Source organism: Entelurus aequoreus, linkage group LG16 (genome assembly GCF_033978785.1).
Source record: "Entelurus aequoreus isolate RoL-2023_Sb linkage group LG16, RoL_Eaeq_v1.1, whole genome shotgun sequence".
NCBI classification, from domain to species: domain Eukaryota; kingdom Metazoa; phylum Chordata; class Actinopteri; order Syngnathiformes; family Syngnathidae; genus Entelurus; species Entelurus aequoreus.
This window is the reverse complement of record NC_084746.1, coordinates 462,615-477,633: the sequence shown is the minus strand read 5'-3', so window position 1 is coordinate 477,633 and position 15,019 is coordinate 462,615. Positions and strand designations below refer to the sequence as shown.

Below are 15,019 nucleotides of genomic sequence, written 5' to 3'. Positions count from 1 at the left end.
TCTGTTTTGGTTCTATTTAAATTCCATCGTCAGAATATTTTCAATGTGTTTGTACAATAATGTGTCATTTTTCTTGGTCGTAACAATCCTGACACATTGACAAGCACCTGAACGCATTCTTACATGTAAAATAACCTCTTGCCCTTTAACCAATCAGCGGCTCCTGCACTGGTTGCCTAGCAACGTGTCCTCCAATAACCTTGCCGTTTGTTCCAGTGTAAAGTGCCAGAGTGGAGCCCTCCAAAAGACTGAGCTCTCTGCTCACTGCGGCGAGATAAGGTAGGTTCTGGCTAAGGTTCTGCACTATTTGACCAACAAACTCGGGTTAATAGTCGGTGTAGGTTTTTATTAAGTTGAAAAGTGGAAGTTTTGTCTTCGTCTTCTACCTTTTTCACCCATTTGACCAACTGACAGGTAAGTGCGTTAAACTCTAATTGTATTCAGTTTTGCTATCACATTTACAGTAAGAATGGCTAAAAAACACTATTAGCCGATTTATAACAATGTATTTAAAGTTTTTTTCTTAACTTTCCTTATTACGCTTAAAATCGAAGCACCTTTTCACTACCATGAATTGATTAACGTGGACCCCGACTTAAAGAAGTGGAAAAACTTATTGGGGTGTTACCATTTAGTGGTCAATTGTAGGGAATATGTACTGTACTGTGCAATCTACTAATAAAAGCTTCAATAAATCAAAAAAACAACACCTTATTGTATATTATCATGTATAGCCGGTTCTGCTTTTTCCCATTGTCCCTCAACGCACCGTCCCTCACACGTGTGCACAAGTTTGGACAATTATTTACTGCATGAAATTACCGTAATGCCGTGCAAGAATCCAATGCTCAGCCCAAATACAACTGCAGGAGATAATACTGATAATAATAACAGAAGAAATGAACAAATTAAGAAGATGGTTTGACAAAAACAGACTCTCTTTGAATCTCAGTAAAACTAAAATAATGCTAATTGGTTACAGTAGAAGAGAAAGTCCAACACAAATACAAAGAGACGGAGTAGATATTGAAAGGGTAAAAGAAGACACATTTTTGGGTGTAATAAGAGATGATAAAATAAATGTGAAATCTCATGTAAAAAAAATATACAACATAAAGTAGCAAGAAACACGTCAATAATGAATAAAGCAAAATATGTTCTAGACCAAAAATCACTATTTATATATATATATATATATATATATATATCTGAGTTATTGTGTAGAAATATGGGAAACAACTACAAATGTGCGCTTCATTCACTAACTGTGTTACAAAAAAGATCAATTATAATAATACATCATGTTGGATATAGAGAACATACAAACACTTTATTTATTGAATCACAAATATTGAAATTCAAGGATTTGGTGCATTTGCAAACATGTAAAATGATGCAAACTATAACCTGCTAGCCAAGAATGTACAACAATTCTTCTCAACAAAAGAGGAGAAATATAACCTTAGAGGAAAATGTCATTTAAAACATTTGTATGCACGTACAACACTTACAACCTTTAGCATATCAGAACGTGGAATTAAATGATGGAATGGATGAAGCAAAGAAATGAAAGAAAGCAGCAATATGATTGACTTTAAGAGACTGTTGAAACTACAAGTGTTCACTAAGTACACACAACAACAATTATGATCAACATCTTTAACCCTTTTTTTTTTGTTTTTTTATAGAGACAAAGAGTATTTATGTATTTAATATTTGTTTGCTTACTATGGTATATTATTTATTTGTTCACTGTTGTGTTACAGAGAACAAGGAAATGGGATAAAATTGCTATGGTATGAAAAGTGGTAGGATTAAATAAGCTCTGCTTCTTCCTACTCCTTTTCGCATGTGCTGTAATGAAAGAAGTGGAAATGTGTGATGCCTTACATTGCATCGTATGCATGTTCCACTCAAACTGAACCGAAATATTGTGACTTTGAGTGCACTGCCATGTGACTTAAAGTCCCACACTAGTCACTGCACATCTGTTGTTTTGAAAGCACCGCAGTGTACTTCCACCCAGATTATCTCACAGCTTCATGCTCCATTGCAGAGAGCCCACTCTGATCCACTGGATCACCGCCGAATCCTCTGCGGCTGATATCTCATGACCTGGCATCCTTGTACTCGGATGCTTTGCTAACATGGGGGAGTGGTGGACCGCCCCGCCAGGAGACGCGTCCTTGGGTAATTATCTGCTCATACCATCACGTCGACCTAGATTGTGTTCTCCATTTAAACGGCAACCTGATTAATTTCTGAGATCACTAGAGATTTAATGTCCTTTTTTTATTTATGTCCCACTTAGGAAACTATGAGATTTCCAGCATATCGCATGTGACAATGTCCCCGTCCAAGCAGAGCAACCTTGCACCGCTGCCGTCCAATCTGTCCTCCAACGTGGTCAACTATTTCTGCACGGGTGACAACATCCCCCACTGCATCTCCTACATCAACATGGTACAAGGATGCTGCTTGTTATGAGGCCTTGTTCATTCATTTATTCAGGAAATTCATCAATATCTAGCCTTGATGTTAGACTATAGACCAGAACTATTCAACACGCCAAATTTGAGCCAGGAATGACATCATACCGGCCCTGGAGTTAAGTTCCAACCTTGGAAGACAAAGATTAGATGTATTAGAAACACGGGAGTGTTGTTGTATAGAAGAACTTGGGCCACTGTAATTACATTGGCATTACATCCTTGCATTGACATTTGAACCTTGCTAGCAAACATAGAACACCATTGAAATAACTCAAGTGTTCCTCAAGGCACTCCTTTTAAATCCTCTTCTTTTTGCCAGTTACAATTGGTTTCCGTAATGTGATTTCTGTAACTAAAGTGTTGCTGTGGCCGGTGAGTTCAGGTCAAGAGGACTTGATACACAAATTGTTGCAGCAAATTCTTCCAAATAGCGCCGTCATGGAGATGATTTTTGACTAGCTTTCTTGCAGAAGGTCCCAAAAAACTATTCTGAAAAGTAAATGAACCAAAAGCAAATGTCTGCTGTAGAGGACGCTGGTTCTCCAGAATAGATCAACTAAGACTAATAGTAATAAGAGAGAATTGCAGCCGCCTGGTTCTTTAGCTTTTTGGAAATGTGGCACCCAAAGCAATTTTAGTTGAAAATCCCTGCTATGGACTGTTGAAAGGTACAAACCCCGTTTCCATATGAGTTGGGAAATGGTGTTAGATGTAAATATAAACGGAATACAATGATTTGCAAATCCTTTTCAAGCCATATTCAGTTGAATATGCTACAAAGACAACATATTTCATGTTCAAACTCATAAACTTTATTTTTTTTTGCAAATAATCATTAACTTAGAATTTCATGGCTGCAACACGTGCCAAAGTAGTTGGGAAAGGGCATGTTCACCACTGTGTTACATGGCCTTTCCTTTTAACAACACTCAGTAAAGGTTTGGGAACTGAGGAGACACATTTTTGAAGCTTCTCAGGTGGAATTCTTTCCCATTCTTGCTTGATGTACAGCTTAAGTTGTTCAACAGTCCGGGGGTCTCCCTTCTGCTATTTTAGGCTTCATAATGCACCACACATTTTCAATGTCTGGACTACAGGCAGGCCAGTTTGGTACCCGCACTCTTTTACTATGAAGCCACGTTGATGTAACACGTGGCTTGGCATTGTCTTGCTGAAATAAGCAGGGGCGTCCATGGTAACGTTGCTTGGATGGCAACATATGTTGCTCCAAAAGCTGTATGTACCTTTCAGCATTAATGGTGCCTTCACAGATGTGTAAGTTACCCATGTCTTGACCACTAATACACCCCCATACCATCACACATGCTGCCTTTTACACTTTGCGCCTAGAACAATCCGGATGGTTCTTTTCCTCTTTGGACGTCCACAGTTTCCAAAAACAATTTGAATTGTGGACTCTTCAGACCACAGAACACTTTTCCACTTTGTATCAGTCCATCTTAGATGAGCTCAGGCCCAGCGAAGCCGACGGCGTTTCTGGGTGTTGTTGATAAACGGTTTTCGCCTTGCATAGGAGAGTTTTAACTTGCACTTACAGATGTAGCGACCAACTGTAGTTACTGACAGTGGGTTTCTGAAGTGTTCCTGAGCCCATGTGGTGATATCCTTTACACACACTTGTTGATGCAGTACAGCCTGAGGGATGGAAGGTCACGGGCTTAGCTGCTTACGTGCAGTGATTTCTCCACATTCTCTCAACCCTTTGATGATATTACGGAGCGTAGATGGTGAAATCCCTAAATTCCTTGCAATAGCTGCTTGAGAAAGGTTGTTCTTAAACTGTTCAACAATTTGCTCAGGCATTTGTTGACAAAGTGGTGACCCTCGCCCCATCCTTGTTTGTGAATGACTGAGCATTTCATGGAATCTACTTTTATACCCAATCATGGCACCCACCTGTTCCCAATTTGCCTGTTCACCTGTGGGATGTTCCAAATAAGTGTTTGATGAGCATTCCTCAACTTTATCAGTATTTATTGCCACCTTTCCCAACTTCTTTGGCACGTGTTGTTGGCATCAAATTCTAAGTTAATGATTATTTGCAACAAAAATAAAGTTTATGAGTTTGAACATGAAATATGTTGTCTTTGTAGCATATTCAACTGAATATGGCTTGAAAAGGATTTGCAAATCATTGTATTCTGTTTATATTTACATCTAACACCATTTACCAACTCATATGGAAACGGGGTTTGTATGTTACACTAAGTTTATCCAATCAATGTAACTCTAGACAATGTTATTTTTCATTCCATTTGAGTACCCTATATCGGCTATATCGAGTGTGTGTGTGTGTGTGTGTGTGTGTGTGTGTGTGTGTGTGTGTGTGTGTGTGTGTGTGTGTGTGTGTGTGTGTGTGTGTGTGTGTGTGTGTGTGTGTGTGTGTGTGTGTGTGTGTGTGTGTGTGTGTGTGTGTGTGTGTTTGTGTGTGTGTGGCCCTAATGTTGATTCAAAAAACAAAAGGATATCATTTTTTTCCTTCTGGTTGCCGAGAGGTGGAAATGAATTCTTGGAGCTTCTATGACACGCTCGCTGTACAAAGATGTGAAAGTCCAGACTGTGCTTTGTGTATTTATTATTTGCCCCCCTGTGTATTACATCGGGCAGCAGGGATATGTGGCGTAAGCAGACCTTACATTAAAGCGGTCTAGGAAAGTAACAATTCAATCCTGTCCTTTCTCCTAGTTCCTCTTTTGTACAGTTGACTGCTAGTCCTTGAAATAATAATAATAATAATAATGGATTAGATTTATATAGCGCTTTTTCTAGACACTCAAAGCGCTTCACAGAGAAGTGAGAACCCATCATTCATATTTACAACTCATTCATTCATCATTCATTCTCCGGTGTGAGCGGCACCGGGGGCAAGGGTGAAGTGTCCTGCCCAAGGACACAACGGCAGCGATTTTTTTTTTTGGATGGTAAGAGGCGGGGAGCGAACCTGCAACCCTCAGGTTTCTGGCACGGTTGCTCTACCCACTACGCCATACCGCCACTTCCTGTATTGACATGACCAGCACCTCCCTTCATCCCTGCAGACACACCACCACACACATTACAAAACCTTTATTCTGTCTCCTCCACGATGTGTAGCGAAGCCTTGTTTTTATTTTTTACACAGTCTCATAATAACTGGACGTTCTATTGGTGTTGATATGCTTTATGGTCTGGCTTGATCCTACTTTGGCAGGAGCTTTCCTCCCTGGGTTTGTCCACTTGCATTGAGGCCAACTCTTTAGGCCTGAGTGCAGCGCCGGCTCTCAATGCCATGTTTGAGCTGCTACAGATCCAGAGACACACCATGAGCACTTTAGAGGAGCTGGAGAGGGAACAGCTGAAGAAGTCCAGCACTTTGGATCACATGCAGATGAGCAACTCAAGACTTAAGGCATGTTTGTCAGCTGCTCCCTTACATTCTAGAAATGACATGTCCATTCTCAGGTCATCAGTATATCTGATCCTGATATGCTAACCTAGCCATGATGTGGCTGTGACTAATGTTTGTCTGCTAGCATTGCTGACCCTTGTTTATCTCCAGGATCAGCTGGAATTGTCGATGAGGGAGAAATCGGGTCTGCACGAGACCGAGAGGCAGCTCCAACTCAAGATGAAAACTCTGCAAAACTGTCTCAAGACTGAGAAAGAGGAGGTAGACGACCTGTGCCATTCTTTGGCGTGTTCCGTACAGCGAGTGTACATTTCCTGTGCAGGTCCAGAAGCTCCAGAGTATCATCGCCAGTCGTGCGTCCCAGTATAGCCACGATGCCAAGCGCAAGGAGAGGGAATCCGCCAAGCTCAAGGAACGCCTGAGCCAAATACTTGCCAACAGGAAGGAGAAGAAACTGGGTGAGTACATGAATTTATTACGTCTGCCAACAGAATATATATTTGTCTGCTGGTTCACTATCAGATATTTGGATAAAGGTGCAAGAACCAGGAAGTAACTTACTCAGAGATGCACAAACATACACACATTTGACTACTTCCCCTTTTCTGCTTAAATAATATATTTTGTATAGTTTCTAAGTTCCATCCATCCATCTTCTTCCGCTTATCTGAGGTCGGGTCGCGGGGGCAGCAGCCTAAGCAGGGAAACCCAGACTTCCCTCTCCCCAGCCACTTGGTCCAGCTCCTCCCGGGGGATCCCGAGGCGTTCCCAGGCCAGCCGGGAGACATAGTCTTCCCAACGTGTCCTGGGTCTTCCCCGTGGCCTCCTACCGGTTGGACGTGCCCTAAACACCTCCCTAGGGAGGCGTTCGGGTGGCATCCTGACCAGATGCCCGAACCACCTCATCTGGCTCCTCTCCATGTGGAGGTGCAGCAGCTTTACTTTGAGCTCCTCCCGGATGGCAGAGCTTCTCACCCTATCTCTAAGGGAGAGACCCACCACCCGGCGGAGGAAACTCATTTGGGCCGCTTGTACCCGTGATCTTGTCCTTTCGGTCATAACCCAAAGCTCATGACCATAGGTGAGGATGGGAACGTAGATCGACCGGTAAATCGAGAGCTTTGCCTTCCGGCTCAGCTCCTTCTTCACCACAACGGATCGATACAGCGTCCGCATTACTGAAGACGCCACACCGATCCGCCTGTCGATCTCACCATCCACTCTTCCCTCACTCGTGAACAGTTTCTAAGTTGTGATATGTAAAACCACAGTAGCTGGAAACATGTGACATGAGAGCCCTCACTTATTTAGTTCTCTCCATGCAACTTTTTCTCCACCGATGTGATACCAATATTGGAGCCTTGAGTATTGGCCGATATTGTTCTGTGGAATGTTCGGAAATGTTTGATCAAGTCAAATTCATTGAACCGAGAACAATGCTAGGTATGGAAAAGGCTAACCAATTTATTAAGACCCGTCTGGAATAGACTTATGTTGTCTTTAAATTGAAGTGAGGTGACAATTATTGTTGGTGACACCTAGTGGTCACAATAATTCATGAAGTTAAGCTCACGACGCAGTAAGTTGAATGATGTGGACACGTTTGTTACTGGATATTTTCTAATGCGCTTCTGCCTCGGAGACATTGTGTGTGTAAGTAATGTGCAACTATAATTATTAGATACGTGTTTGTATTGACAAATGTGCTGTTTTAGACTGCAATATTATTCAATGAAAGACACTTATTACATACATTATGTCTGCTAAGCTTGTGCGCTTAGCTGTTGTGTAGCTGCTAGCTCCTAGTCGCCTAAAGCCTACCACGTTTACCGTTTGTAAATGACTCCACTAAAATATAAGAAAATACCAAACTTTTGTGCTTATTAGACGACATTTAGATGTTAACTGGCTGTCCAGCTTTGCACAAGACTGCTGGTATGGTACATTACATCACAAGACTGCTGGTATGGTACATTACATCACAAGACTGCTGGTATGGTACATTACATCACAAGACTGCTGGTATGGTACATTACATCACAAGACTGCTGGTATGGTACATTACATCACAAGACTGCTGGTATGGTACGTTACATCACAAGACTGCTGGTATGGTACATTACATCACAAGACTGCTGGTATGGTACGTTACATCACAAGACTGCTGGTATGGTACATTACATCACAAGACTGCTGGTATGGTACGTTACATCACAAGACTGCTGGTATGGTACATTACATCACAAGACTGCTGGTATGGTACATTACATCACAAGACTGCTGGTATGGTACATTACATCACAAGACTGCTGGTATGGTACGTTACATCACAAGACTGCTGGTATGGTACATTACATCACAAGACTGCTGGTATGGTACATTACATCACAAGACTGCTGGTATGGTACATTACATCACAAGACTGCTGGTATGGTACATTACATCACAAGACTGCTGGTATGGTACATTACATCACAAGACTGCTGGTATGGTACATTACATCACAAGACTGCTGGTATGGTACATTACATCACACGTTTTACATGCAAGCACTTAGCATCACATACATGTCCGGAACTACCATTGAGGACACTGAGGTCATGTCCTGTATTTTTTCAGTTTAAGGGCGTGATGTAAACAAAAGTTTTGAGTCTGTCTTGATAAAGCCAAATATTTTTTGAAGTTAATTATTGCATATTGACCAAATGTGTGGCACCTTGAGACAAAAATGTTATTTTATATTTCGTCCCTGATGTATTTTTTTTCCGCATTTATATGTATAAAATATAAAAATTGTGAATCGCAATCGAAATTTTAGAGTAAAACATCGCAACTAGGGTTTTTTTCTCAAAATGGTGCAGCCCTAGTGGGCGGATTGGTAGAAATACCAACATTACCAATGTGAAGTATAATGTCATGGTCAATACTACAGTAGTTAGATCGATATTTTCTCTTGTGTTTTGTCGTTTTTTGGTATTGTTTACAAGTTGACGTCACTGGACACAGGAGGACATTGACAGTGATTTAACAAGTAGATTCATTATAGTTTTGATGAAATAAATGTAGATATCTGGTGATATACTGTGTAACATTATTGCAATACATGTCGGGATATAGACTTTAGGCCATCCCTACCTGGCAGTTAGCATTTCCCCATGCAACACAACTTGAGTAGCAGCAGTAAGATTCAATGAAGTTGATGCCTCTTCAAATGTTTGTCATTCAACGTCAGTGCTAGTGCTGATATCATTCATTATATATTTTCTCCTCTGGACTCCAATTACAACCAAGTGAAGCTCAGCTGTGATTGCCGTGCTGAGGGCTTTTCCACACGCACACACATCAGAACCATTCCTAAGGCTTATTGGCCCATGCAGAGAGGACTTCATGTCTGTTGTAGTGCATTTTTGTGACAATACTATACAATTAAACATGGACATGCTCTCAACGCTCAATAAACCTTAGCTTTTCAGTGCCAGCAGCACTCGTGTAGCCCCAGGCCCAGCAACTACTTGTGGATAGTAAATCCATACAAGCTTTACACTGACCACATCCAATTATACTTTCTATTGTATCATTCCCTGCCAAGAGCAACCTTTGTTTTCGCCCTAATTAGCTATCGATGTGCTGAACTGTCTCGGACGAGCAGACGGAAAAAGGAGCCACTGGAAGACGGCAAAAGTTGCAGTCAGGTACCAACCTCGTGACCGTTCACCCTGTTTCTGCATTTATTCTAGAACGTCAGGCTGTGATTCATTTGTTTCTCCTCAGCCACGAAGGGCAAATGTACAAGTCCATGCTGCACGACTACGAGGCCAGCCAGAGGGCCCTGATGGTGGAGAACGCAGAGCTGAAGAAGGTCCTGCAGCAGATGAAGAAGGAGATGATTCACATCCTGAGTCCGCGCCAGGCGGCCTGCAGAGGAGCCAGCGTCGACGAGGGCCAGGAGATGGTAGATTTGATTTGATTTTGATTTTTATTAAGGATCCCCATTAGCTGGTTGCCTCAACAACCCACTAGTCTTCCTGGGGTCCACAATTCAATACAATTACAAGAAAAAGCATATAATTATAACTACACAATGCAGAAAAAAATGTGTCGACATTCTGTGATGATCATTCAAGATAAAATTATTGCCTTTTTTTCAGGTGGATTCCGATGGAGAGGAGAAGATGGGCGACTGCGGTAGAGAAGCACTGGAGCAGTCATGTGACCAAGCCAGGGAGCAGCTCACCAACAGCATCCGCCAGCAGTGGAGGAAAGTGAGGAGCCACATGGAGAAGTTAGACCACCAAGGTATGCCACCATGTGATGTTTGACATATATCACGTCGCTGTATGACATCTATTACATGCTTGTGTGGGATATATTACCTTGTTGTATGTGATATATGACATCTAATAGGTTGTTGTATGTGATATATGACATCTAATAGGTGGTTGTATGTGATATATGACATCTATTACATTGTTGTATGTGATATATGACATCTAATAGGTGGTTGTATGTGATATATGACATCTAATAGGTTGTTGTATGTGATATATGACATCTAATAGGTTGTTGTATGTGATATATGACATCTAATAGGTTGTTGTATGTGATATATGACATCTAATAGGTGGTTGTATGTGATATATGACATCTATTACATTGTTGTATGTGATATATGACATCTAATAGGTGGTTGTATGTGATATATGACATCTAATAGGTTGTTGTATGTGATATATGACATCTAATAGGTTGTTGTATGTGATATATGACATCTAATAGGTCGTTGTATGTGATATATGACATCTAATAGGTGGTTGTATGTGATATATGACATCTAATAGGTCGTTGTATGTGATATATGACATCTAATAGGTCGTTGTATGTGATATATGACATCTAATAGGTGGTTGTATGTGATATATGACATCTATTACATTGTTGTATGTGATATATGACATCTATTACATTGTTGTATGTGATATATGACATCTAATAGGTTGTTGTATGTGATATATGACATCTAATAGGTTGTTGTATGTGATATATGACATACTGTATATTACATTAGGCAAGTGCACAGTTACAGTGTAAATATCACAAAGTGTGCTAATAATAGAGCTTCTTGGACGATGAAACTGCCCAAGACAAACACCGCTCATTAGCATGAAAGCTACAAACACAAAAACACATATTTTCCATAAGTACTTACTAAAAGCCCTTTTAAACTCTCTTAATTCCAGCATCAAGGCCATATTTGATAGTTTTTGGACTGTACTATTACACCTCTGAGACTTGTTGTAAAATAAGATATCTTGGGACCTTTTTAACGGTGAACATGGAAACTTTTCCTCCTAAAGTTCAAAGTCAAGTGGAGTGCAGCAAAGAGGTGCTGATGAGGGAGGTGCAGGAAGATGAGCTGGAGCGCATGAGGCATGAAGTGCAGCAATGCAAGGAGTTCATCCACACACAGCAGCAGCTCCTGCAGGTCAGCTTCATGACTCGATTGGTCACCTGCTTGCTGACGTGGGTGTTCCTTGTGCAGCCCTTTGAGACACTTGTGGTTTAGGGCTATATAAATAAACATTGATTGATTCCTCACGTGCAGCAACAATTACACACCTCATTCGACGAGGAGACGGCGGCGCTGCTCAATGACTGCTACACCCTGGAGGAGAAGGAGCGACTCAGAGAGGAGTTGAGGCTCTTTGAGGAGCAGAAGAGGAACTTTGAGAGGGAGAGGAAGTACTTCACCGAGGCTGCCATCCGCCTCGGACGAGAGGTACAGACCATTCACACCTTTTTAAAAAAAATATGTTTTCTTTCTCTTGATTTGTGATTGTTTCCTGCAGAAAAAGGCTTTTGAGGAGGACCGCGCTTCTTGGTTGAAACATCAGTTTTTAAACATGACCCCCTTTGCTGACCGTAGTAGGTGCTCCTCATCTGATGGTCACAGTCCCTCATCCATCAGTAAGTGTGTCATTGTATGGTGTCTCATACCACCAAAGTACAAACTATAAAAGCAGGGAAGTTGTCACGTTGTGTAAATGGTAAATAAAAAGAGAATACAACAAATCCTTTTCAACTTATATTCAATTGAATAGACTGCTAAAAAAAGATATTTCATGTTCACACTGAGAAACTCATTTTTTAACAACACTCAGTAAAGGTTTGGGAAGTGAGGAGACACATTTTTGAAGTGGAATTCTTTCCCATTCTTGCTTGATGTACAGCTTAAGTTGTTCAACAGTCCGGGGGTCTCCCTTCTGCTATTGCAGGTGCCACACATTTTCAATGGGAGACAGGTCTGGACTACAGGCAGGCCAGTCTAGTACCCGCACTCTTTTACTATGAAGCCACGTTGATGTAACACGTGGCTTGGCATTGTCTTGCTGAAATAAGCAGGGGCGTCCATAGTAACGTTGCTTGGATGGCAACATATGTTGCTCCAAAAGCTGTATGTACCTTTCAGCATTAATGGTGCCTTCACAGATGTGTAAGTTACCCATGTCTTGGGCACTAATACACCCCCATACCATCACACATGCTGCCTTTTACACTTTGCACCTATATCAATCCGCATGGGTTTTTTTTCTCTTTGGTCCGGAGGACACGACGTCCACAGTTTTCAAAAACAATTTGAAATGTGGACTCGTCAGACCACAGAACACTTTTCCACTTTGCATCAGTCCATCTTAAAAGAGTTCGGGCCCAGCGAAGCCGGCGGTGTTTCTGGGTGTTGTTGATGAATGGCTTTCACTTTGCATAGGAGAGTTTTAACTTGCACTTACAGATGTAGCGACCAACTGTAGTTACTGACAGTGGTTTTCTGAAGTGTTCCTGAGCCCATGTGGTGATATCCTTTACACACTGATGTCGCTTTTTGATGCAGTACAGCCTGAGGGATCCAATGTCACGGGCTTAGCTGCTTACATGCAGTGATTTCTCCAGATTCTATGAACCTTTTGATGATATTACGGAGCGTAGATGGTGAAATCCCTCAATTCCTTGCAATAGCTGCTTGAGAAATGTTGTTCTTAAACAATTTGCTCAGGCATTTGTTGACAAAGTGGTGACCCTCGCCCCATCCTTGTTTGTGAATGACTGAGCATTTCATGGAAGCTGCTTTTATACCCAATCATGGCACCCACCTGTTCCCAATTTGCCTGTTCACCTGTGGGATGTTCCAAATAAGTCTTTGATGAGCATTCCTCAACTTTATCACTCTTTTTTGCCACTTGGGCCAGCTTTTTTGAAACATGTTGCAGCCATCAAATTCCAAATGAGCTAATATTTGCAAAAAATAATGTTTCTCAGTGTGAACATGAAATATCTTGTCTTTGCAGTCTATTCAATTGAACATAAGTTGAAAAGGATTTGTTGTATTCTCTTTTTATTTACCATTTACACAACGTGACAACTTCTCTGCTTTTGTAGTTTGTATATGAATGACTTCAAACGGACCCACAAATGTTACAATTGTGTGTATTTAGGAAGCGAGCCAGAGATCAGGATGTCTTCCACTGAAAGCCAGCGGTCTAAATGGTCCACCTACACCTCCTTCTCCTCCCCACAAGCTGCCCCTGCCAGCAGGGCCTCCACTTTTAACCCACTTTCCCTCATTCCAGATGCCAGGTAAACGTTTGCTTGTTGATTTCCATGCTAGTATCACCTACAAATATTGTGCTTGGCAAGCATCACTGTTTTGGCTATCTCTAACCTAGAAAATTAGAGTAGATTTAAATTTATTGGTCCTTGTGGGCAAATTCATTTTCACGGACAAAAAGACATCATACATGACCAACACATTTACAGGCTTGTCAGACAGGTCGGCCGGGCCTGCTGTTTAGGGCGGCTATAGCTGCAGGGATAAGGCTTTTCCCTTCGGAATTGGATGGTTGTGTACCTGCGCCCTGATGGTAGTGGGATGATGTATTGGTGTAGTGGGTGAGTGATATCCTGGACTATTGTTTGCCAGTGGAATGATGGATCTGAGATGTCTGAGATGATTTTAGCTGCTGTGTTTGTAATGTGTGTGAGTTTAGTTACAGAAGGCATAGTGAAGAAACATGTGGAACAGTACAGAAGGATGGCTTGAACAATGCTTTGGTACAGTAATAACAGGAGGTGAGGTGCAACATATAGTCCTTTAACAATGCTTTGGTACAGTAATAACAGGAGGTGAGGTGCAACGTATAGTCCTTTAACAATGCTTTGGTACAGTAATAACAGGAGGTGAGGTGCAACGTATAGTCCTTTAACAATGCTTTGGTACAGTAATAACAGGAGGTGAGGTGCAACGTATAGTCCTTTAACAATGCTTTGGTAAATAATAACAGGAGGTGAGGTGCAACATATAGTCCTTTAACAATGCTTTGGTAAATAATAACAGGAGGTGAGGTGCAACATATGGTCCTTTAAGTTTACTGACAGTCTTTGTTGACTTCTTTTTTGAATGTCCGTGGTGTGCTGATCAAAGGTGAGTTTATTGTCTGAGGTTACTGCCAGGAAAATGGATGAATAGCTGTAATTTGAATTAAAAATATATATACCACCAGCAATACGTGACGGGTTGGTTGATAAGCAGTGGTTTGGTTGTATCTGACAGTATTTTTTTATCTGGTGGATTACTTTTTAATCCCACAATTGTGTCAAACTGTCTTTTCTTGCACATGAATCATCCCTTTTGACCCCGTTTTAGTTCCTCCAGGCATTCAAATCGAGGACGCCGCCGAGAGACCAGCGACCACAAAGACACTCAAGCCAAGTCCAAAAACCGAAGTCACCACAAGGACATGAGTATCCTCTCTCTAGGAGATGATGAGAACAGCGTGGTTTAAAACAAAACTGCTGATAAACTTTTCGATGACTTGTTTTGGAACATACAAATGATTCGCCAAATGAGCAAGAAAGCACTTTAAGGAGTTAGTAAACAAATCAAGTCCAGGCGATTGTACCAAGTAGTCATTTAGTGTTTCACTCAAATGTTCCCAGATAGGTTTGATTAAGATGTATTTTAAATGTATATCAAAATAAAGGCCTTTTAATCAACACATATTTATTAGTGTTCACGTTTATTGCGCCCCCTGGTGTTCACAGCGCAGTATTGAAAGTGTTTATTGCG

General features: G+C 41.3%; 1 protein-coding gene across 3 annotated transcripts; it reads left to right on the top strand.

Annotated features, from left to right (window-relative positions):
- Window positions 1–158: 158 nt before the first annotated feature.
- On the top strand, window positions 159–14,952 carry ssx2ipa (synovial sarcoma, X breakpoint 2 interacting protein a). 3 transcript variants are annotated; one of them, XM_062023674.1, is made up of 14 exons: window positions 159–279; window positions 2,057–2,190; window positions 2,312–2,463; window positions 5,704–5,901; window positions 6,052–6,162; window positions 6,224–6,359; window positions 9,518–9,593; window positions 9,673–9,853; window positions 10,050–10,197; window positions 11,256–11,383; window positions 11,504–11,677; window positions 11,748–11,865; window positions 13,389–13,530; window positions 14,606–14,952. In XM_062023674.1, exons 2-14 carry the CDS (start codon window positions 2,148–2,150, stop codon window positions 14,733–14,735), a joined length of 1,737 nt encoding a protein of 578 aa, XP_061879658.1. In that variant the 5' UTR covers window positions 159–279; window positions 2,057–2,147; the 3' UTR covers window positions 14,736–14,952. The 3 variants fall into 3 exon arrangements, with proteins under 3 accessions (XP_061879658.1, XP_061879655.1, XP_061879656.1); XM_062023671.1 differs by having other exon boundaries at window positions 14,597–14,952; XM_062023672.1 differs by having other exon boundaries at window positions 279–414; window positions 14,597–14,952.
- The last annotated feature ends 67 nt before the right edge of the window (window positions 14,953–15,019 follow it).